Raw genomic sequence first — 24,548 nt, forward strand, 5'->3', positions numbered from 1 at the left:
GATGACATTGATAAATAAATCAGTTTTTATAGTCAAATGATTAAGATGACAAATACATACATAAATAAAAACAAAATATGTGATCAAACAGTTGCAGAAAATTGCTAAAATATCTCCTTTGCTTTATTGTATTTCTAAGAAAAAGTATCTATTGAGAAACCATGCCAAAACAGACTGGAGCATAATGCAGTACTTGGGCCCATCAGATCCTGTTGAATAGTTCAGCTCATGCTTAAAAAAAATTTTGAATTTATTTTGCTTCAATTGTAATTTGGTTGAGTCTTCTAATTGTGGTTGACTGTTATTGTTTTAGATGAATTGGAACAGTAATCAGTTTATTTTCTCAGTTTGGATCCATTTTGCTTAATTATCTTAATCATGTCATTCAGAGGTTTACAAAATATTGTTATGGTCACATTTGATCCTTTACATTCACAAACCTCAGTCAACTGACAGGTCAAACTGCCTATGGAACTAATAGCTACCTATCTGCACAAAAAAAAAAATCATGTGCCAATATTAACATATAAATGATATACTTCAGTATACAGTATTAACAATATACCATATTCACAATATACCATATTCACACTATTGGTTTTGTACCTCTACTATAACAATGTCTTTACATTTTAAAATGTAAGGGTTTTGTACCTTAATTAGCCCACTGTTCCAACTGTTGTTCCTTGTCATCATAATTACTTCTCATAGGAAGAGAGGCACCACCACTAAAATGACTATTGTTACCATTTTTTGGTTACCATTTTTGCTATCTTTGGTTCATGAGGTTCAAGTATAGTTCCAGATTGTTTCAATCTTTTCTTTTATAACAGTAGCACTACTGGTTCCAATTTGTATTACAAACTTTTGGGGGTTACCACTTTTGGGGTTGAATCATCATGCTTTTCATACTACATCTGCTGATTTGTGGTAAATGGCAACAGGAAGGGCATTTGGCCATAAAAAATCTGCTTCAAATAAACTTCATCAGACCCATGCAAGCACACAATTTGCTAAATCTCAGTATTCAAATAAATACATACAGCAGAAGTTAACTGCCTTGATTAATATAGCATCTTTTGTTGTTTGATTTTTGAGAAAGGCATGAATGTCACAACCTCTCATTCTATCTTATTTTTAAGATTTTGTATCAGCCTTCATGCTTGTATTTTTTTAATTCCCACTTAATTAGAAATAAAAACATACGAGGTAATGTCAGTCTACTATGAGATGAAGTGGAAACTAAACTTGTTTATATTTCCGAAACATGCTAACACACACCATCATATTATGTCTAGTGACGTATATTTATTATCTTATCTCTTAGATCATGTTTATCATGTTATCATCTCATATTCTTTAGACTAGATACAGGGTCACTTTTCATTGGATAAGACTGGGGACATTGCTACCACTTAGATAAACTCCAGCTGATACTCATATATTAATTCTCAAAATGTCAAAGGTAACATCAACAGATTTTGCATTCAGAATCTGAAGAAAAGAGAGTTGGCTTTTACTAATGTTGATATATTCATGTTAAAAGTAAGATGGTGAGGTGGCAGAATTGTTAGCAGGCTAGGTAAAATACTTAGTGGTATTTTGCCTATCTTTGCATTCTGAGTTCAAATTTCACTGAAATTGACTTTGCATTTCATATTTTTAGGGTCAGTGCAATCGACTTATCCCCTTCCCTGAAATTGCTGGTCTTGTGCCAAAATTTTAAACCAATATATCCATGTTAAAAGTGCAATTGAGCAACAGAAATAATTAAAATTCTTGCAGTAATTTATTTAATGTCGAATTCTTTACATTCTGAGTTCAAATTTTGTTGGTGTTGATAAATAAAATGTTTATTGAGGGTTAATCTAATTAACAATACCTTTTTGTCTACCACTTTGTTGCTTTGTGCCAAACTTAGAATTTACCATTATGAATATTAATGAAGTGGAAGGATGACACCCATAGTAGACTACCTCACCGAATCTGTTTCAGTATGAACTTTCATCTTGCTACAATCTAGGTTCAATTTCTGATATAGTTGATAAAATAATTGCATAGTAGACTTGATCTTGAGTGGTAGATTTAATTCATTACCTGGTTTAACATTGCACCACACTGTTCTTGGTTGTAAGCATTTGGAGCCAGTTCTTTGGTTTCAGGATATTTCCCTTTCTCTTGGAAGGTCCTGAAAAATGAAAAGTCATAGACACTACTGTAGGGATAGGGGGAAGCATCTATGGTAAGTGGGTCAGTTCATTTCGCTATATATGTCCCCTATAAATTTTGGTTACATGTAATCAACATTACAGTGTGTAGGATGTGTTCCCATTTATTTGTTTTTGAGGATTCTCGTTTGTAGTCTTGCTACACTAATGCAATTAAAAAAAAAAATGAATGCCACAGTATCATATTTCACTTCTCAGTAAACTGAAGGTCTTGCCTATGTAAGGAATAAATCTTAACAATGTATTTCTATACTTTATTTTTATATATGTATTTTTTTTTTCTAATACAGTTGGGAAGAAATCTGAACAAAGTTCTGAAGAAGAAGTTAAATGTGATTCTTTTCCAGAGGAAGGAGAACCAGCACGAATTGTGGACATTCCAATTTTTTATCCGTCAGATGAAGAATTTCAAGACCCCTTAGCCTACATAGAATCTGTCAAAACACAAGCCGAACCATTTGGAATGTGCAAAATTGTACCCCCAGCTTCATGGAAGGTATTGCATGACTTTATATTTTGGTTTCCTTCTCTTCTTATATTTCCATATCTCTACTGCCATATTTGATTTCTTAAATTACCAGAAGAATGAGTATCATGAATTAAACTGATCTTGATATATGATTGATAGTTGTGTCGTCCCAGAAAGATGACTGGAATAATTGACTGTGATGATATTCACATTCAGAATCTGAAGGGAAGTAACTAAATACTGACATTCAATCTGACCCAGTACTGTTTCTGTTCTTTGTCACATTGGAATGTTCTTGCGGAATAAAATACTTCAGCATTCACAGAGAACTACATTTTTGTTTTATTAAATTAGGAAAGCATATTTTTGTAAGTTTGTAAATTATCTCTGTAGCAGAACCCCAGGCTGGATATTTTCATATTATTTAGTTTGGTTCTGTATGAAAAGCGAAGTTGACCTCAGTGACATTTGAACTCAGAATGGAAAGAGCTGTAAGAAATTCTGCCAAACATTTTGTCCTGTTCATTAATGATTCTTCCAAATGCCACCTGAGAAAGAGAGAGCTAAATACTGGGAAAGTGTAGAGTTACAATTTCTACTAATCCAGCACTTTATTACAACAATAATTAGCAAATTAGTGAAAAATGAATTTTAACAAAAATTAATTCAGTAGCTATTTAGTTTTTTTTTTTTTTATTATTATATACCTTATTGACATGCATTTATTTATTGTTACTTAAAAGATTTGATCAATTTCTACATTTCACCCATCACACAAACTATGATAGCATAATAAAATTTTTTTTTTTTGTTTTAGCTTGAAAGCTGTATTAATGAAGAAATGAGATTTACAAGCCAAGTGCAATATATACACAAAATGTTAAATCGGTAAGTAATATATTTACAATAATATATATTATATGGCTGTCATTTCTCTCTCTCTCTCTCTCTCTCTCTCTCTCTCTCTCTCTCTCTCTCTCTGAAATATATTAGGCATGCATATATATATATTTTAATTGTAATTCTAATGAATGTATTCAACATTTAAGATATTTCTCCTGATGTGTTATTAGTATTTACTTCAGTGGAAGCTTAGTTCCTTTCAATTGAATGCAATCTTTGCTATGGTCTTCTACATTTCTCTCTCTTCAAACTGTTAAAATTCTTCCTAAAAAAGTGAGTTTTCAAAGGTCAAATAGTTTTAGCAATAATTTAGTACCAATAATTAATACCAATAATTTTTAGTCATCAGGCAAAAAAATAAAGTTTAAATAACACTGATCGTGTGTGACGGGGGAACAAACCTTGATTTCTTCACCCAACCAAGAGAGCTTTTTCTATATCACATTTCAGCTACTAAGGTCAACATATTTTGCTACTCTATGGTTGCTTTTAATTGTGCATTCAACAGATATCTGTAAAAAACACTTCACATAAATCAAATATCACAATTTGCAAACATTCTGCAATGCATATTAATGTGAACAGCTGGGCTTAAAAAGGTTGAAAGACATTGTGAAATGATCATTGAAATGGAAGTTGACAATTAAATGTTACCTTTTATTTTCTTAGATAACTAATTAAGTGATAATGATTGTGAGTTTAAGTACTAGACTATTGATTACATGAATTACAAGCTGAAACAGTACAACAAAGTAATGAACTGTAAAACCCTGGACACATCCTGTGGTGGTGGTGGTGGTGGTGGTGGTGGTGGCAGCAGGTGCAGTAGCTAATTAAGGTGCCAGTCTGTGGCAGTGGATTGGCAAAATTGTTAAAATGTTCAGTGAGATACCTTTTTGTATCTGAGTCAATTCTTCGCATTTTGAATTCAAATTCAGTCAATGTGCAGGACTAATCCCCCAGTTACAACTACATTTGATAAGAGCTGGGTGGAGAAGGATGATGACCATCTGCTACCACAGTCAAATGATGATGATGGCAGTGATGATACATTTGTTTGTTATTTTTTATTATTATGAACTTCATTAACATATTGATAATTTAAAGTGTCCTATATTACCTTTTAAAATTCTGTTTTCTTTTCTTATAATTATATAGATGGGGTCCAAATATACAGCAGATGGAATGCATAAAGAAACATCTTTCCTCAGTTGGTATTGAATTGACTGAACCTCCACTGGTAAATAATCCTTTCAAATACTATTAAGCCTCTTCAGACAAAAGACATGCACACACACACACACACACTCTCTCTCTCTATCTTTCTCTCAACACTCACACCTGCAAGCACACATACATACACACAATCACAAATATATACACAAGCACTCACCCTCACAACGCGTCTATGTGCAAAGCAGTTAACTGTTTTAGAGCTGCTGAATTCAAGTTTAACCACAAGAACAAGATATGATATCTGTCAGTGGCACCTAACAACTCTCAGTAGGTTAGTTTTTCTCAAGTTGGGACATACACCCCACTAGTGAGGTGTGGTAGTATTTTGATTGTTTTTTTTTAAATACTTCAGAATGGGGTGTAAATAATCAATAAAACTTGTTATAAAGTTTTAATTAAAACCTGTTTTAAATATTTATATGCTATATATTAACTTTTTTTATACTTGTATATCTAACTCATCATCATTATTTAACATCTATTTTCGATGCTGGCATGGGTTGGACCATTTGGCAAGGGTTGGCATGGTTTCTGCAGCTGGATTCCCTTCCTAACACCTAACCACTCTACAGAATGTACTGGGTATATTTTATGCAGCACTGGCATAAAAGTACTTTTTATGTGGCACCAGCACAAGTGCTTCTAATGTGGCACCAGCCACAAGCGCTTCTGACGTGGCACCAGCCACAAGAGCTTCTGACGTAGCACCAGCACAAGTGCTTTGAACCTGACACTGTCGTGTGCTTTTAATGTGGTGCTGGCACGAATGCTTTGAGTGTGGCACCAATATGACTACTTTGAATGTGACCTGGCATGAGTGCTTTTTAATGTGGCACTGGCACGGGTGTGTGATGGCTTTTCTAAAATACAATCTCTGTTCCAATATGTAGCTTTAGATCAAAACTCTTGCCAATTGTATACATGAAATGTACATTTAAACAATAATTTTTTTTTTTCATTTTAAGATTGGTGGCATTGAATTAGATTTAGCTCGTCTGTACCTTAGTGTCAAAGAGTATGGCGGACTGCAGAATGTAATGGATAAGAAGAAATGGAGCAAAGTAGCTGATATGGTTAAAATTCCAAAACAAGTAAGTATTGCTTTTCTGTTTTCATTTGTTTCAGACTATTTTATTATCAATGGTTTAGTCTTAGAGTTTATTTGTAACTTTTTCTTTCCTTCTGTCTAATTTATTAGGCCCAGGATCGGACTACAAAGCTCTACAATGCTTACTGCAAATATCTGCTCTCTTATGAAATGCTTTCTGAAGAGGAAAAGACGAAAATTTTGCATCAAGTAACAGACGAACGTTTGCAACAACTACAGCAACGACAGAATGGAATGTCTCGACAACACACAGAAGACACCATAGATTGTTGTGTTGCAAAGGTAATGGGAAGAGCAAACTTTGCAGTTTACATTGTTTTTATCGCTAATTTTAAATCATCGCGAGAAGAAAGGGGTTTGCATTTACCTGTTTTAGAACTTCTTTAAACTAGAGTTTGGGATGATTAATTGTTTGAAGTTAGTCCAGTTAATGTTTAAATAATGAAAAGGAATGCAGCAAGCCCTTTTGCATGCAGTGATTATTTGTTTCTGTGTCATTCTCTTATTTTCCTACATCAGCAATATTCTAATTTTATAATTATTATATTATTTAAAGACCTTTGCAAATGCCTTCCTAACAATTTCTTATGACTTTTTGTGGTGACTTTATTGCTTTCTATAATGAAGTATAGTTTTTGAGGTGCATTTTTGACTTTGTCTTCAAATAGTTCAGCTGAATTCTGCTCATATACCTGGGAGAGAACAGCTGCTAGTCATGTATACATTTCTCCCACCAAAAGCAAAAAAGTAAGTTGAGGAGCAGGGGCTCTTTGACATTAATAGGAAAACCTTATTAACCAAAACACTGCAGCCATTTGCTCACTGTCTCCTCTATATCCTCCTTTCTACCTCTACTGCAGTTGCCCCTTCTTCCTTGCTCTCTGGAACTAACTAACAAGCTCTCTATCACTGCTACAATTTAAGTGCATCTTATGCACCTGCATCTCCTTTTCCTAATCCTAAATGTGGATTATTCATCAAGCTTTGTAGTAAATACTTCACAGAATCAGTTGTTACTACACTTGCAAGTATCTAGAATTTCCTTTCAAACCATGTTTTTTTCCCTATTGGTAACAACTTAAGGAAGTTTAAGCTGGAAAATGATTACATTCACTTCACCAATTTAAGTTGGTCTGCAAATATAATAAACACCACCTTTTTTTTTTCAAACTAAATAATAAAAATATAAGTTATGGTAATTACTGTGTAGCAAGGTTACTATTTAATTTTTGTTGACCAAATTAATTTTTTTTTTCTCCTTTTTCTCATTGATACATTTTGTAATTTCATTGTGATCGTCGTCGTTTAACGTCCGCTTTCCATGCTAGCATAGGTTGGACAATTTGACTGAGGACTGGCAAACCAGCTGGCTACACCAGGCTCCAATCTGATTTGGCAGTGTTTCTACAGCTGGATGCCCTTCCTAACGCCAACCACTCAGAGAGTATAGTGGGTGCTTTTACGTGTCACCCGCACAAAGGCCAGTCAGGTGGTACTGGCAACGGCCACGCTCATCTCGCTCGTAAAAAATTACTATGCATTGAGAAAGACAGGAATGGAGCAGGAAAATGAATTTGATAATGTGGAAACTATCAGTATACTCACATCCACATGAAAAAATATCAATATTGATGTATTCCCATGTGAGAGTAAGACACAAGATTTATAGTTCTTTTTTAGTTCATAAATTTTGCTGATCAAATCTTTTTCTTTTCTTTTCTCATTGGAATATTAGTAATTTTATGAAAATTGATATTTTGCAACATTCATAAAATGACTGTTTAAGTTACTAGATTATCATTATCATCATCGTTTAATGTCTGCTTTCCATGCTGGCATGGGTTGGACGGTTTGACTGAGGACTGGTGTGCCAGAAGGCTGCACCAGGCTCCAATCTGATCTGGCAAGGCATTCTACAGCCGAATGCCCTTCCTAATGCCAACCACTCTGGTAGAGCAGTATGCTTGCTACAGTGTAGTTACCATGACCAGTTATGAAGTAACTGTTCAGATTTAAATGTAAACAATATCCAGCGTTAAACTTTTGTATAAATTCTCTGTCAAAATAACTAAGTAAATATACTGTTAGCCACATCACATTGTTTGTTATCAATTCTCTCCTAAATAATCTATAAATGCCCATCCCCTATACAGATCATTTACCTGTTCTGGAATTTGTCAGCAATTTAGCTAGAAGTAGACTCTTTTCACTTGTCTTTTAATCTATTATTTGTTTCAGTCCATTAGACTGCAGCACATTTTGGGGCACCACTTTGAAGAGTTTTTAGTTGAACAAATTGACTCCAGGTCTTTTTTTTAAAAAACCTGGTTCTTATTCTATTGGTCTCTTTTGGAAAACCAACCACTAAGTTACAGGGATGTAAACAAACCACCAGTTGTTAAGTGGTGGTGGGGCACAGACACAAAGACACACACACACATCATTGGCTTCTTTCAGTTTCCATCTTCCAAATCCACTCACAAGGTTTTGGTTGGTTTAAAGACTCTTGCTCAAGGGGCCATGTCATAGGACTGACCCTGGAACCATGTGGTTGGGAAACAAGCTTTTTGTCAGACACGCCTGCACCTTATATCCAATATACCAAGATATATCTCTATTTGATATTTGGTGTATAAATAAAAATTTCCATAAAAGTATGAATTGTGAATCAATGCATAAAAATTTTTATGTACATATAAATATCTTTTAATCTTTAAAACTTCCAGGGTAAAACAACTTCCATCAATGCCTTCCAAAGAGTGTCTCGGAATGTACAGTCTATGTGGTTTCGAGATGATCCAACTCCAGAACAAGTTGAAGTAAGTCTGCTATTATCCATCTAACTACTTCTGTCTCCAAATCTCCAAAATGTATGATCATATTTATTGTTAGAAATACCTGTACTAGTAAAGGAACATGATTAAGCTAAACTATTTATTAATTAATTGATGCTTCATCAACATTTTAATGCCCACTTTTCCATGCTTGTATGGGTTGGACAGATTATGTTGAGGTGGATGACTTTCCTGTTGCCAACCCTCCCTTGTTTCCAGGTAAGGTAACATCTCTCCATGACTAGACAGGGAAGATTGGAAAGAAGACACCACTTCCATGATGGTGACATTTGCTTACAACTATCACATGATGGCAAGACAAAGAGTCAGTAACATACATATGTATTGTACAATGGGCTTCTTTCGTTTCTATCTACTAAAACCATTCACAAGGCTTTGATTAACCTGGGGCTATAGTAATCCAAATATCTATGCCTCACCATCTTCATGGATTGTTTCATATTCCTCCAGGATCAAAGTGGTTGGACAGTGCAACATGAAGTAGTCTGGCTTATGGAGATAACCTGACATGTTGAATATAGATTCATATTCCCATTGATGTGGGTTAGCAACTGTTCTACTGTCTTGACTCCACCCTGTTACATATATCCAGTTTTCTTGTTACACCATAGGAACTGAGCTGTGGTTCTGTGGTGGTTGCCACTGTTAGGAGGTTGCTCCTTCCGTTCATCTCTCCAGACTTCCTAATGTTAAAGTTTTCTTTTACCAATTTATAAAAAAGTTTTCTTGATTTTTGTCTTGGGGTAATGGCTACAGTATTGTTATTTGTTTTAAGAGTGTAATAGCTCATCATGTTGTCATTGTGTGGTGGTTAAAGTAACTCAGTGGTCCTAACGTTAGTCAGCTAAGATTCAATCATGCTGAGCTGGTAGAAAATAAAGTGAGATAATTAATCAGATGAAGACGTCAAGTCTTACTTAATATCTCATACCTTGAAAGAATCATTGGTAACTTATTTAGAAAGAAGTGTGAAGTTCTGCTTGTGCTGATATAGTATGGAGGTGATCAATCAAATACTCAGAAATCATTTCTTAAGTTTTAGTTGTTTAGCTCCGAGTCACTTCTGAACGAGTAGATCTTTGATCAAGGGTCTATCCGACTGTGGCCATCATGGTAGGATGTTATCTCTTGCATTTTTAACGATAACTTACGTTCCTAGTTGGCACATCAAAGCACCAATGGAACCGCTGGTAGCACTATCGCGCGCATACGCAAATACTTGTTCAAGGGGAACAACTCTTTACTGCTATTTCATGTTAAAAAAAATCAAAATATATGTATGGCTTGAGAGCAACATGGTTAACTATAGTTTTAAGGATTGTGGAAATACTGCGAATGGTCAATGTCATCCGTTGGCTCATCTAGGCAGTAAAACTACATTACAAACAGCCAGCCACCCACTAAGGCTGTTTAGGTACAATAGGAGTGTTTGAAACAGTCAATATTTTTGCCATGTTATGATTAATTTTTTTTTGTAATTTCTCTTGCAATTTCAGTCAGATTACTGGAAAGTTGTTGAAGAAGCGTCATCACATGTTGTTGTCCAGTGTGGACATATTAACTCAGGGAACCAGGGAACATTCTTTCCTTGCAAGAAAGATAGCCCATACACCAAGTAAGTTTAATGATAATTATGAATTTGTTGAGTCAATGGTTGACCCATAGGGAGCTAATCTCAATGTTTTATGATATCCAGTTTGGTAGCTTAATGTTTGTTCTGTGTGACTGCTACTTGGACTTTAGCAAGTCAGTCAAAATGCTTAGCTGTATTTCTTGTGACTATGTTTTGCTGGTGTAGCAGTATCTTCATTGACTATTACAAGGATAGAGGAGAGGCTGTAGTAAGAGTAAGTTATAGGAGGTATCAAGTTGATGTCTCGGTTATGAAAGATATTGGAAGAGTCACAGCATAACTAATTAGGATGAGAATTAGTCTGGATAAAATGCAGTTTGGCTTGGTGCTGGGAAGAGGTACTTCTAATATTCTCTTCCTTGTAAAACAACTGGAGAAGTTTTTAATGAGGCATAGTATCTAGCACTCATTGACTTATAAGGCCTTTGGAAAGGTTTCATGTTCTTAATCTGATGGTCACTAATCTATAGTTAAGTATATGGAAATATGAACTAATGGGGGCCTCATGGAGGCAAAGGGCTGAGTTCCTTTAGAGTTTTGGGCCTCATGGAAGCAATGACCAAGACCTTTGGCATTATGTCGTGCTTGAGAAGACCCATGAAGCCGAGCAAAATCACAGTCATGGCAGATACTAGTATCACACAGATTGGCACCCGTGCAGGTGGCACATAAACACACCCCGGTGTCATGCAAATGGCACCTGTGCTGGTGGCATGTAAAAGCATCCGTTACACTCTCAGAGTAGTTGGCATTAGGAAGGACATGCAGCCATAGAAAACCATGCTAAATCAGACTGGAGTCTGGTGCAACCTTCCTGCGTGCCAGCCCAGTCAAATTGTCCAACCCATGCCAGCATGGACAATAGACGTTAAATGATGATGATATGTTCTGAGTTCAAATATCATTGAGGTTGACTTTGCTTTTTATTCTTTTGTGGTAGGTGAAATAATTACCAGTTGAGTACTTGGGTTGATTGAATTGACTACTCCTCTCCCTTAGAATTGCTGGTCTTGTGCCAAAATTTGAAACTAATATTCTAATGCCATTAAATGTGTTCATGTTATACTTGTTATATTTTGGAGCATGATTTATGTAACTGAGTCTCTATCATCCTCATGACATCCAGACTTATTTTTTAAGCATTCTTTGGAGCTGAATATTTTCAATTATATTAAGTTCATTTAGGAATTATTTTGGTGAGTGAAGGAATAAGAATTCATAAGTCATATGTTCTCTTTAGCCATTGTGTTGATCTCTGTAAATATCTCACCTAGAAGTCAATGGCAGGTGGTTACAATCCTAAAAGTCTGTGTGTGTGTGTGCTGGGATGTTGGTTTTAAACTGATGGAGAAGGGGATATAGGATTATATGCTTCTAAATAGGTAGCCTCTTGAAATGCTATCTATATTTCAGGTCTCTCATTCCACCAAATGAGAATTTTTTACACTCTCAGAAACAGTGGCACTATTCAAGGAGTAGAGCAGTGTTGGAAGTAACATCCTCATTTAAGATCTGGTGTGAATGCTTCCAAAAGAGTAACTTCCACTAAAAGCACCCTGAATCGTGACAGTGTTAAAGTAGGTGATAAGTAGACCTACATCCCAACTTAGATTTAGTTGGTTTTATATGAATTGATGATGATGGCGATGATGGCAGTTATTTATATATATTTGCCTTAATGTCCTTTATATTATATCTATTATATCCTTTGTATAAATTGTTCATATATTGAAAACTGCTATGTCTCTTGTTAGTTATCTAGATACATACGAATGTATAACAGTTTGGTAGGTAGGTGCTATTTTTAATGAAAAGAATACTTTTCTACTTAAGACTTCTACTTATTGTTGTTATTGGCCATATTGACTATCACTCTAAATTTAAACAGATGTGGTTAAGCAATGTTATTTAACTGATTTCTGGAATGTAAAAAGAATGGCTCCATTGATTTTGATGTCAATAATATATAATAGTTTCTATTTACTTAACTGTAGCTGTTTGTATTGTTTATTTCAGACATGGCTGGAACTTCAATGTATTATCTCAAAATCCTTTATCAGTATTAAGACATTTGGGACCAATACCTGGTGAGTGGTGACATTCATTTTACTATTGTAAATCTTTGTACTTTAAATAATTTCATTTATTACATAATAGATGAACAAAAATATTTGTGTAGATAAACAATATTATGTGATACCATTTTGTTTTCAAATCTTTTAATTCTTATTCAAAAAAGTGAGAAATGGTATAAAATTTAGCAATTAACTTAATACACTTAAATTGAGAATTCTGAAAAGGTTATTCTCCCTCTTAACAATACAGCAAATCATTGTTTGACCCCCAAAATCACTTTCTCAGATTAAATATTCATCAAGGTTATTGTTTCTGAATGCATGTTATTAAAAAGATGCTAAAACATTTTCATAATTTTCAAACCTTATTTTCTTTAAATGCATTGAATGCTTAATGGAAACCAACAAGGGAATCTGTGTACTTGGTCCCCTTGCTGAATGTTAGTAGCAAAAACTTGTTCATCACCCTTCTGGTTACTAAAAAGAAGGGCATATAAGATAATGTAGTCCTATGTACACTATGCCTGATAAAAGACAACATAATGGTCACAGGTGGGACCGTCTTTTATCTTTTACTTGTTTCATTCATTGAATGCTGGCCATACTGGGGCACCATTTTGAAAGGTGTGGTCAAACAAATTGGTACTTATTCTGTTGGTTTCTTAACCATTAAGTTATGAGGTCACAAACAAACTCTGGTTTTCAAGTTGTAGTATGATGAAATATTTGGGAGTAACATTCAACTGCTGACTCTAGCTTTATTGTTATCATTGTTTAGCCTCAGGTCAGTCTTAATTAAGCGAGAGTATCAAAGCGGTTTCAGCTGTGACAAAATTGTCTTTATAAAAGTATCTACAACTGCCTTATCTTGTCTGCTCCTCTCCTTTTTTAAGATGGTAGGATGTGATATTAAGGATTTGGCTCTTTCTAGCAGGTCATGTTGAGACTTCTTCATTGGCTCAACATTTCTCAGTTCTGATCTGTAATCAAACTGTACAGAATGTGATGCAAAGTGTAGTTGTGTGTACTGTAACAAATACAAGATGAATCTACATTTGTCTGACTGCTGATTGTACTGCTAATGGCCAAAGTGAATATGAGCTAGCCAAGATTGCTCATTCTTTTCAGAATTTATCATAAATTTTATGAATTCCACTGAGAATATAACCAAAAGATTAGCTATTAATGAATGTAATTATTCTTTATTAAAAAAGTATTTTCTTTGTTTAGGTGTTACACTGCCTGTGCTCCATATTGGAATGTTATTCACAACTTCATGCTGGTCAACCAGCAGACACAGCTTGCCCTACATCCATTATTTACATACTGGGGCTGATCTCATTTGGTAAGTAACAAGGATTTCTCATATTTCTTTGTAATAATAGGTGCAGGCATGACTGTGTTGTTAAGAAGTTTGTTTTGCAACCACATGGCTTGTGATTCAATCCTCTGCATGAGCAAATTCCTTCAGCTATAGCCTTAGGTTGACCAATGCCATGTGAATGAAATTTAGTAGATGGAAACTGTATAGAAGTTCTGTGTGTGTGTATGTGTTTGCCTCCGTGTATCTTCACAATAGTGCCTTGGCTGATGGTGGGATTTAATATGACCTGCATAAACAATATATCTAGTAGCTCAGGAGTTTTATCATGTGAAGACCAAGGGAATGATGTACCTTACTTGAAAACTCATACAGTTTGGTTTCAGATAAGACCTCTGGCTATAAATACAGCCTAAAGAAGTTTTGGTCAACAGATTGTCAGTGTTGAAAAATGAACATAGAAACAATGATTGTTGTGTTGGTGCCGTCATTGTTGGCTGTTTGCTGTAGTATTTTTCTGTTTCTTATGACTGAGCTAAGAGAACAGCTTTTACATTTGGTATTAATATCTTTGTACACATGGAAATCAAAAATGTTTTAAACATATCATATTCTACCTGAGACAGAAACTATGGTTGGTTTTGAGCAAGCCAGTTTATTAGAAAGACACTTGTTTTGGTAAATATTTATAATTGGAAACTTGTTCAACTCATAAATATAAAAGACATGGCTGTCTGGATAAATGAGTTTATAATATTAAAATGTTAGGTTGTATATATTTTTCTTGTCATTCACAATTTTACAAGCTTGTAATTGGTTATATCATAGTTTAGGACTTCTCAAATACTTTTATTACTACATTCTGGTCTTGAAGTGGAACTAGAACCCAAGTCCTTACTAATTATATCTTTAAAAATTTCATCAAAACCCAATATATGCACACACACACACACACACACACACACACACACACATGCATGTACACACACATCTTGGATTTTTAGTGTGTATTTTAATCTAATCTTATCCCATTAACAGGTATTCCATTCCAAAGCAACTGAAGCAGAATCTAAAAGCAGCAATCAAAGAACTTGTTCCAGGTCATGTGTGGGATGATGACGGCTGGTTCAAAGAAGATTTTATTATGGTATATTTTCATTATGCATTTGAACTATTATCATAAAAGAAACCATCATTATTATTGTTGTCGTCATCATTATAATTATCTTCATCATAATCCATCATTACGATCCAACAGTTTCATTGGTAAATATTTGTTTAGCCCAAGGCCAACTCTGATTGAGTAAATCTTTGGTCAAAAGTATTTCTACCTTGATCATGCAGTCTTTTCTCAGACATAGTGTATCTAGGACTACATTATCCATTATTTTAAAGCAATAAACTGTAATTGGAAAGAGATTTGTTTGCTGTTCTGATTGGTGTGACATTTGCTTGAATGACACTTCTCTTCCAGCCAAATTTGTTCCATCTATTTGTATATTAGAGATTACATAATCCAATGTATCCTTCTTTGTTTTAAGATACTTTAGCCCATTACTCACCATGTAGCATAAGCCATTGACAACTTTGCTCCTCTGTTCTTGATCCTGGGCTCTTTTCTGCTTCTCTCCAGTCGGATTCCTACATTTGTGAGTCTACCTCAGTATCCTGCATGTTTCTCTGAGGGAAAGGCCTTCTTCTCCCAGGTCTTGCTTTTAGATTGTCATCAGTGTTTCTGTAACTTTGATGTTTTCTAGGTAGGGATGTTGGCCCTATACAGATTCATTTTTACTTCTGAGAAGTGGTGGTCCATATTAGTCTGGCCTCTATCCTTTGATCTGTCTAGCATGGGAGGCCTTAACCAGAGGCTTGCACTCCACTGGCAAAGCTCTCAGGGTCAGTGAAACACACAAACCACCACACTGCAACAAGGACTGGAACTTGCAATAGTTTTAAGATGGTAGTGCTAAGTTTGAGGCATATTTGGCTGCTATTTCTAGCAGGCTAACTGCGCAGTGACTTTGTTGGAACATATCTCTAGAACAGAATAGCTAGCAGTCAGTTGTAAGTTTGGGAGGAATCATCATCATCATCATCGTCATCCGCTTTCCATGCTAGCATGGGTTGGATGATTTGACTGAGAACTGGTGAAACCAGATGGCTACACCAGGCTCCAATCTGATTTGGCAGAGTTTCTACAGCTGGATGCCCTTCCTAACGCCAACCACTCCGAGAGTGTAGTGGGTGCTTTTATGTGCTACCGGCACGAAGGCCAGTCAGGCGGTACTGGCAACGGCCACGCTCAAAATGGTGTATTTTACGTGCCACCTGCACAGGAGCCAGTTTGGCGGCACTGGCAACGATCTCGCTCGAATGTCTTTACACGTGCCATGACAATTAAGCTTACAGGGACACTAGTACAGTGTTTACAGTATTTGGTTGTACAGCCTTATAGTGTTTATTTGCAGCAGAATGAAGGCACATGGCTTAGTGGTTAGGGTATTCAGCTCATGAGTTTCATTCCCAGTGGTGCCTTGCGTCCGTCCTTCAGCAAGGCACTTCATTTTACGTTGCTCCAGTCCACTCAGCTGACAAAAAGAAGTTGTACTTGTAATTCAAAGGACCAGCTTTGTCATATAGTGTGTCATGCTGGATCTCCTTAAGAAATATGTTATGGGTGTGTGCGTCTGTGGAGTGTTCAGCCACTTGCACATTAATTTCACAAGCAGGCTGTTTCATTGAGCGGTTCAACTGGAACCCTTGTCATCATAACCATGCAATTTATTTGCAGTATTTTCAGCAGAAGTTTTGTGGTGAATTGAGTGCTTTTGCTAAATTCATTGTCATGAAAAGAAATGAGCTAGCATTTTTTTTTAAATGCCATTTAATATATATTTACACAGTTATTGGATAAAATAAATTACCTTGCAAGAAATATATCAAGTTAAAGTAATTAATTCTAAGTGATAAATATTTTCATCTTCATTTTCACTTTCAATTTGAATTTTCAGTAAATTTATTTACTTATGTTCTTTCAGATGAATCCTGAACTATTGGTTAGAAAAGGAGTATCTGTTGGCCGAATTGTTCAGAAACAGCACCAGTTTGTAGTTGTATTCCCATTTACTTACACGGCATCTTTAAACTGTGGCTTTAGTATCTCAGAATCATTGCCATATGCCACTCCAGATTGGCTTCCACTTGGACAAGCTATTGCTCAGGTAATTAATGCAGCATTTGCTTTCCTCAGTCTATGTCTCTTTTAATTTTTAGCACTTGAAAACCTGTTCACAATTGTTTAGAGAGATATTATTTATATATGTGGGTGCATGTACATGCATGCACACACAAACACACACACACACATCATCATCATTAAACGTCTGTTGTTCATGTTGGCATGGGTTGGATGGTTTGATCAGGGCTGGCAAGTTGGAAGGCTGCATCAGAGTCCAATCTGATTTGGTATGGTTTCTACGGTTGGATGCCCTTCCTAATGCCAACCACCCTGAGAGTGTAATGGGTGCTTTTGTATGAGTTGTAAAGTATATTAAAATAGTGCAAACATTATCTGATACAGAACCCAGTACATTGGGTAGAATGGATAGATATTTTTATGTATATATATATATATATATATATATAAAGTGAAGTATATTGCCACTTAAATGTGGCTGACCCCTAGGGGTGGATGTTACTGTTGCTTTTAGCCCCAGGAGGACATCTCCTCCAGCTGGCTTATCGACACACGACTGTGTCCTGTTTGCCAAGGGAAGTTATCCCTCCCATCGAAATCTGTCGCACGAACGGACCCGGGTTTCAGGGTTATTTCCCTTTGTCGGCGTCCGATCTGCGATGACAGAGATAAATTCTTGGCAATCTTATGTACCTTTTTCCAGTGAAATTCTTCACTGATATCGAAAAAGTGAAAACAAGCAATGTTAATTCTCTAAATTAGGTATTAACAGTAACTGCACGATAAAGTGAAGTATATTGCCACTTAAATGTGGCTGACCCCTAGGGGTGGATGTTACTGTTGCTTATATATATATATATATATATATATATATATATATATATATATATATATATATATATATATATATATATATATATATATATATAGCTGCAGGAGTGGCTGTGTGGTAAGAAGCTTGCTTCCTAACCACATGGTTCTGGGTTCAATCCCACCTCGTGGTACCTTGGGCAAGTGTCTGCTACTATAGCCTTGGGACAACAAAAGCTTTGTGAATGGGTTTGGTAGGTGGAAGCTCAAAGAAGCCCGTCGTGTGTGTGTATTTATATATATATATATATATATATATATATATATATATATATATATATATATATATATATATATATGTGCATGTAATTTTGTGTGTCTGTGTTTGTCCTCCCACCATCACCTGACAACTGATGTTGGTGTCTTTATGCCCCCATAACTTAGTGGTTTGGCAAAAGAAACCGATAGAAAAAGTACTAGGCTTACAAAAAATAAGTCCTAGGGTCAATTTGTTCGACTAAAGGCAGTGCTCTAGCATGGCCACAATCAAATAACTGAAACGGGTAAAAGAATAAAAGAATATACTTATACATATATAAAATCATGTTAATTGAAATTTCTTCTGTTCTAGGTTTTGCGAAAGAATTGTTTATGGCCAGAGATGTTTTCTTTGGATTCTTTGCTCCGACATATGGTGAAAACTGAGCCTGCTGTCTCTGAGGAATTGTTAATGCAAGCCATTCCATTTTTAATAAAAGCCATGTGAGTATCAACAATGACAACTTAACTCACACAATAAACTGTAGGTTTGTGTCAGTTCATGAATGCAGGTTTATACCTCTTGTATGTGTAGTGGACTGTTGGGTTTTAATCTTAAAAATATCAAAGTCTAAATTTGTGTAACATTCAACGACTTACAGTTTTAAAAATCTCAAATAAAATAGAAAGCTTGAAATAATATGTAAACTATCTTTTTAATGATCTATGAAGATATTTATTGCCACCATCACACGTCACTTTTACCATGTTTGCATGGATTGGGTATATCTTTACTAGCACAGCATCTTGCTACTTATTACAACTATTGAAAAAATAATAATTGAAGGGAAACTATATGTAGATCTTCTGATGTCTAAGCAGTAAAGGAAGAGAGGGTGGTTCTGGTTGGGATGTTTTTGATCATAGGTCTGCTTGATCCTATTGTTGAATAACAATGAAGAAGCAAGATAGAGTGGTGATGGGTGAGGCTTAACAGTTTACAAGTCTCCAAGAATACAAACACTGATAAAACTAAATGGAATATTTTGGTTAAGTGTTTAGTAGGGAATCTCATTGAAATTCAGTTAAGGTAAAGGAAGGTGGAGGTGGTGTTAGTGCAGCAGATGAAGTTTTATATGTTGTATGGTGACTAGTTTGGAGATGCAGAGACAATTGCATTTGCAGTATGCTAGAGAGAGAGGACACATTCCAACTATGCATTAAAAGCTTGCCCAGTGGTAAGATAAATTTTTATGTAGATGCCATTAATACTGTGTATATGTATGATAGTTGCTCTGATCTTGCAATGTGAACAATAATCAAATGTAGGTGTTAATCTTTGTAAATGTTTAGGTGTTCAAGCTGAAATAATTTTTTTATTTATTCATTTTTGTTTTGGCTATAGGAAGGTTGTCTGTAAAAGATCTTTTTACATCTCCAGAAATAACTGTGATATTTTCCTTTTTTAATATTTGTATCTCTGTCTTTGGCAGCAAGCTGACAGAATCCTCTGTACACTGGATAAAATGCTTAGTGACATTTCGTCCGTCTTTACATTCCCACTTCAAATTCCACTGAGGTTTGCCTTTCATCCTTTCAAGGTTGATAAAATAAGTACCAGTTGAACACTGGGCTTAATGTAATCAATTTACCCCTATCTCCTGGAAATGTTGACCTTGTGCTGAAATTTGAAATCAATATTTGCATGTCTTAAGGCAGCAAGCTGGCAGAATCATTAGCACACCGGGCAAAATGCTTAGTAGCATTTCATCTGTCTTCATGTTCTAAGTTCAAATTCTGCTGAGGTTGACTTTGCCTTTCATCCTTTTGTGGTTGATAAAATAAGTAGCAGTTGAGTACTGAGATCAATGTAACTGGCTTCTCCCTCTCCCACTATCCTCTGAAATTGCTAGCTTTGTGCCAATATTTGTATCTGTCTGTTATATTATCAGAGAACATGAACTATCATTGAGGAAACAACTTTACGATGCTGGTCTGAAGAATTCTGCACGAATGAATGCTCATGAACCTTTAGTGTCCTCTTTCAAACGTAAGCGTGCCAATGACGGAAGCAGTGAAAATAGATGCGAAGTCTACAAAAGGATTTGCTACTTTTCCATGGTAAAATAATTTGTTTGTTATTGTGTGACAACTATTTAATTTTCTCAAACTTATTTTCATTTAATTAATTAATGAGGCGTTCTGGTATTCATAAGCTTTTCATGTTCTAAAGTACTTTGGGACCCCTGGAGCTAATGTGACTACACCCCTTTGAAATTTCTCAGGAAAACACTTTATTCCTTAGTGTTTAGCAATTTTGGACATATTTCATTATTATTAAACTGTGTCAGCTAAACACTGTCAAACAATGTCTTCAATATACAGATTGTTCTGTTAAATATAAAGCTTATTTATTCAAATTATTTTGAATTAATCATGCATTGTCTTGTAGCTTTGCGATTTTGATGAGGTGACTGTTTATTTTTAGGATGACTTTGTTGGGTTGGTGTGAGAGGCCAAATTTGGCCAGTTTAAATATAAAACATGTTGAATATTTTGGTTACACATGGCCATTTTAAATGCTGAAGGGTTAACAGCACCTGCCAGATTGTAGGTGACTGAGAAATATAAAGATTTTGAGTGATAAAGATGTTGGTGAAGGTGGGGTAGGAGTACACAGGGATGCCTTCTGCATGGAAAACATAATTAAGTATAGGGTTAACATACTTAATGTAATGAACTACAAGATATTTTATTAAAATTATCTGTAGTAAAAAGAAAACAAAAATCATTTGCTTCGCTGATTAATTCTGATCAAGAAATGCAAGGGAAGAAACTAAAATTTAAATACATAAAAATTGAATGAAGAGTGACTCTGATCTTTGGTGAGAACTTCAGGTGTATTTCAGATTTATTTGGCTTCCTCAGCAAAGCAAAATGTTACAATTTTCTGTAACCATACTTGTCCACTCTAATTTTTTACTCTTGTGTAACCTCACTAATATATCAACTCTTTGAACTTGTCTTTACATTTTTTTTTACTTTTAATAATACTTTCATCTAATTAATATCTCTGTTTTTAAATAATTAGGTTGTGAATGAAGTAGATGAAAGTTTGTATTGTTTGGATCATGCACTTGCTCACATCCAAAAGAAGCGAAACCTGAAAGCCTGTAAGCTTTATTACAGATTTTCTGATGTAAGTTTTTAATCTCTTACTTATTTCCTTTTCTAATATTTATACTTAACTATTCCTCTTCTCTTTATTTATTTCTCGTGTGTGGGGGAATATTATGGGAATTTACTTTCAGTATGGTGGGATTGGTGGTGGAGGAAAAGGAATGTAGCAAAAGTGTTGATTTTAATTTTAAAGCTGTGATTGGCTAAGTTAGATAAGGAAACAGTGGTAAGTTAACATTAGGCTACAACAGACTAGAATAGCTAACCGCAATAATGTTTTGGATGAAAGTATTATTTTTCTCTTTTCCTAATGGTCACTGAGCAGTGTCTGTATCTTGTAAGAAATGATTATTGTTGATTAACTCTCAAGATGATAATTAGATTTTGAAAACTGTTTGTTTTGATTGCATTTCCTCCTGATTGATCATTTATGAATTTTGGGTAACTGAAAGATATAAATGGACACAGAGTGAAGAGTTTCCTCTGTTATGTTCTTAACTGTTTCACTGGGATCAGGGGAGTCATGAAAAACCCTATTCAAGAGCTTTGGAACAACATATTGGTCTGACTCTTCAGATATGCAAATAGGATGAAAGGCAAACCTCAGCTCAACTTGAGCTGAGATTTCATATTATTTGAGTTGAAGTCTAACCACTGATGTTATTTATTAACATCTCAAACATGGAATATCTATATTTTATTCAACTTATTTCACATATTCTTTGAATGACATGCCATAAGGAAATATGAAGACCAGGATCCAAGCCATACTGTGAAGTCTCAGGCTGTTTGAACCTATTTGTTGTCGTTAAAGCATGGAATCCCTATTTTAAAAATAACAAATAGATTTGGCTACTAATATTGAGAGTTAAGAAGGTGGTGAATTGGTAGAATCATCAGCATGCTGTACAAAATGCTTAACATTTCTTCTAGCTTTACCTCTTCAGTTCAAATGCTTTTGAGGTTTATGAAATACATACCAGTTGAGCTCTGGGGTCAATGTAATTGACTTGCTCTTCCTCCCAAAATCTCAGGCCATGCACCTACATTGGAGGGGTGTGTGTGTGATTTTAAGACTGTTGTCTTGGACTAACTATGTAACGAGTTTAACTCTGATAAATTGGGAGATCTGAGACTTTATAGTGTGCTTGAATTTTTTTATTATAGCATTAAAGCGTTGAGTTCAAAGCTTGATGCATGAAATAAGTTGAATATGCTGGGAGGGTTAACTGGATAATTAGGTTCATGTAGAGGGTTAACTGGATAATTAGGTTTATGTAGAGAGAAGTTTAGTTGATATATAGATCAATAAAAGTGTAAACATGTTTATACTCTGTAGCTAAGATAGTATGTGTAATGAAAGCATCATTAGAAATTGTGAATTTCAAAATCTCTCAGATGTTTGCTAGAATTCTCTATTATATGTGCATTTACAGATTTTAAAATGTCTTCTGTGTATTTGTTTGTGTCTGTGTGTGTGTATCATCATAATCATTGTTTAATGTCTGCCTTCCATGCCGGCATATATGTCATCGTCATGACATATGTGCCCGCAATACATATATATATATTTGTATATATATGAAGGCAATACATATATATATTTGTATGTGTGTGTATACAAACATACACGAGTTGAACGGCAGAATTGGTGGCAAACAATACAAAATATTTTATAGTATTTACTTACACTCTTTATGTTCTTTGTTCAAATCACTCTACATCGACTTTCATTTTCAACCTTTATGTATTGTTAAAGTAACAGTCAGATACAAGGATTAATATATTTTAACAAACACGCACATGCACACAATAAAACTGTATGGATTTGTACTTATGTTAAAAACCATTATATACATATATGTATGTCTATATGTACACATATATTTATTTTTTAATTTTATGTTTCAAGGAAAATCTCGAGGAACTTCTGAAAATAGCTTCCAACCGGTTATGCATGAAGGAAACTAACAATGCTATTACTGATCCTAGTCCGAAACGAAAATCAGTGAAACGCCCAGAATCAAAAAGCTGAATACTGACTAGCCAAATCTGTTGAACTTTAGACAGAAAGTCTGATTAATGGCGAATAGTTATTACCGTATGTTCATCATCTACTTGGCTTGTGAATCATACAAGAAGATCTCTTTTGTTCAGTCAAGCTTTGATTTTCAGAACTCTGCTGTGATATAATCTGAATTACTGATGTTTATGGATGGGAGAAACAAACCAACCAGACTTATACATTAATTCACTCAACATTCACACCACTGTTCTCTCTTTCTCCCTCTTTACATGTGCATATATTCTGAGATAGCTTGTAACAGAAAAAAGATACATTCAACATGGAAATAAATTTATCTTGTGTATTTCCTACAAAAAGCTAGGCGAAGAAAGACTTAAAAAGAAAGAAGTAAATTTTTCAGTTGAAAGTACTGTCAATCATAATTGTGTTTATTTACAGATTTTAAAATATGATAATGTCAACATTTAAAAAAAAAATTCTTTTAAATATTGAGTTTTATTTATTTGTTTCACGGGAAACATATGTCAGCAGCTATTGTCACGGGTCGTTGAGCAGTTTATATTTTTATCAAAGTGAAGAAAATATTATTTATTCTTCTGATTTGATATGCATCCATTTAATTTGATAGTTTTTCAGTTTTCACTAATTAGATTGAAATTTTTCTTTTTGTTCATATTTATGTCACAACAAGCTGTTAGACTTAATGAATTCTTCATCCTTACATTATTCTATCACTGTACCTAATATTTTTTTGTTTAATTGATTTCAAAGCATATTTATTGAACTTCATATGTAGACATTTGACAGAAATGGTTTACATCAAATTAAAAAAAAAAAGGAAAAGAAAAATGAAGAAAACTTATGGTGTATCCTTTGTAATCACTTGCTATTTTTGTTGTAGTTCTCTTGAACTAAAACTGTGCCTTGCAGTAAATATCATTCCTCTGCATTTATATCACACCATTAATGCTCAGTTGGGAAGTTTTTGAAGGAAATGATTGTACTATATTTATATATTTCCCAGTAAGTTTAGTGTAATGTTCAAAGTATACTTTCCTCTTCTCTTTATTACTCCATAGGTTTATAATCAACAGTGGTTAAGCCTAGGTTACTGACTCCATAGGGTATTGAGTTAACATCTTGCCACCACTAAGTGAAGTATATTTCCTTTATTTGTCTCGAAAATACTTAACATTCCCATTTTACTATTTAGTAGCTGAATTTGCATAATCTATAATAGCAGAGATAAA

General features: G+C 34.7%; 1 protein-coding gene across 12 annotated transcripts in view; it reads left to right on the forward strand.

Annotated features, from left to right (window-relative positions):
- The window catches only part of LOC106878978 (uncharacterized), a 198,143-nt gene extending 173,996 nt beyond the window's left edge, over positions 1–24,147 (forward strand). For 6 of the 12 annotated variants that reach the window (XM_014928353.3, XM_014928354.3, XM_014928355.3 and 3 more), the window contains 15 exons: positions 2,519–2,724; positions 3,515–3,585; positions 4,759–4,840; positions 5,802–5,927; positions 6,035–6,226; positions 8,671–8,763; positions 10,296–10,414; positions 12,449–12,519; positions 13,738–13,852; positions 14,867–14,975; positions 16,867–17,049; positions 18,466–18,596; positions 20,045–20,213; positions 21,184–21,291; positions 23,185–24,147. In XM_014928353.3, the coding sequence (XP_014783839.2) occupies positions 2,519–2,724; positions 3,515–3,585; positions 4,759–4,840; positions 5,802–5,927; positions 6,035–6,226; positions 8,671–8,763; positions 10,296–10,414; positions 12,449–12,519; positions 13,738–13,852; positions 14,867–14,975; positions 16,867–17,049; positions 18,466–18,596; positions 20,045–20,213; positions 21,184–21,291; positions 23,185–23,307 (1,898 nt within the window). In that variant the 3' untranslated portion in view covers positions 23,308–24,147. The remainder of the gene's footprint in view (positions 1–2,518; positions 2,725–3,514; positions 3,586–4,758; positions 4,841–5,801; positions 5,928–6,034; positions 6,227–8,670; positions 8,764–10,295; positions 10,415–12,448; positions 12,520–13,737; positions 13,853–14,866; positions 14,976–16,866; positions 17,050–18,465; positions 18,597–20,044; positions 20,214–21,183; positions 21,292–23,184) is intronic. The other 6 variants (XM_052966146.2, XM_089350385.1, XM_089350380.1 and 3 more) reach the window with 1 other exon arrangement.
- Positions 24,148–24,548: the final 401 nt, after the last annotated feature.

The sequence above is a fragment of the Octopus bimaculoides genome, chromosome 1 (genome assembly GCF_046866305.1).
Source record: "Octopus bimaculoides isolate indiv1 chromosome 1, ASM4686630v1, whole genome shotgun sequence".
In the NCBI taxonomy this organism is placed as follows: Eukaryota; Metazoa; Mollusca; class Cephalopoda; order Octopoda; family Octopodidae; genus Octopus; species Octopus bimaculoides.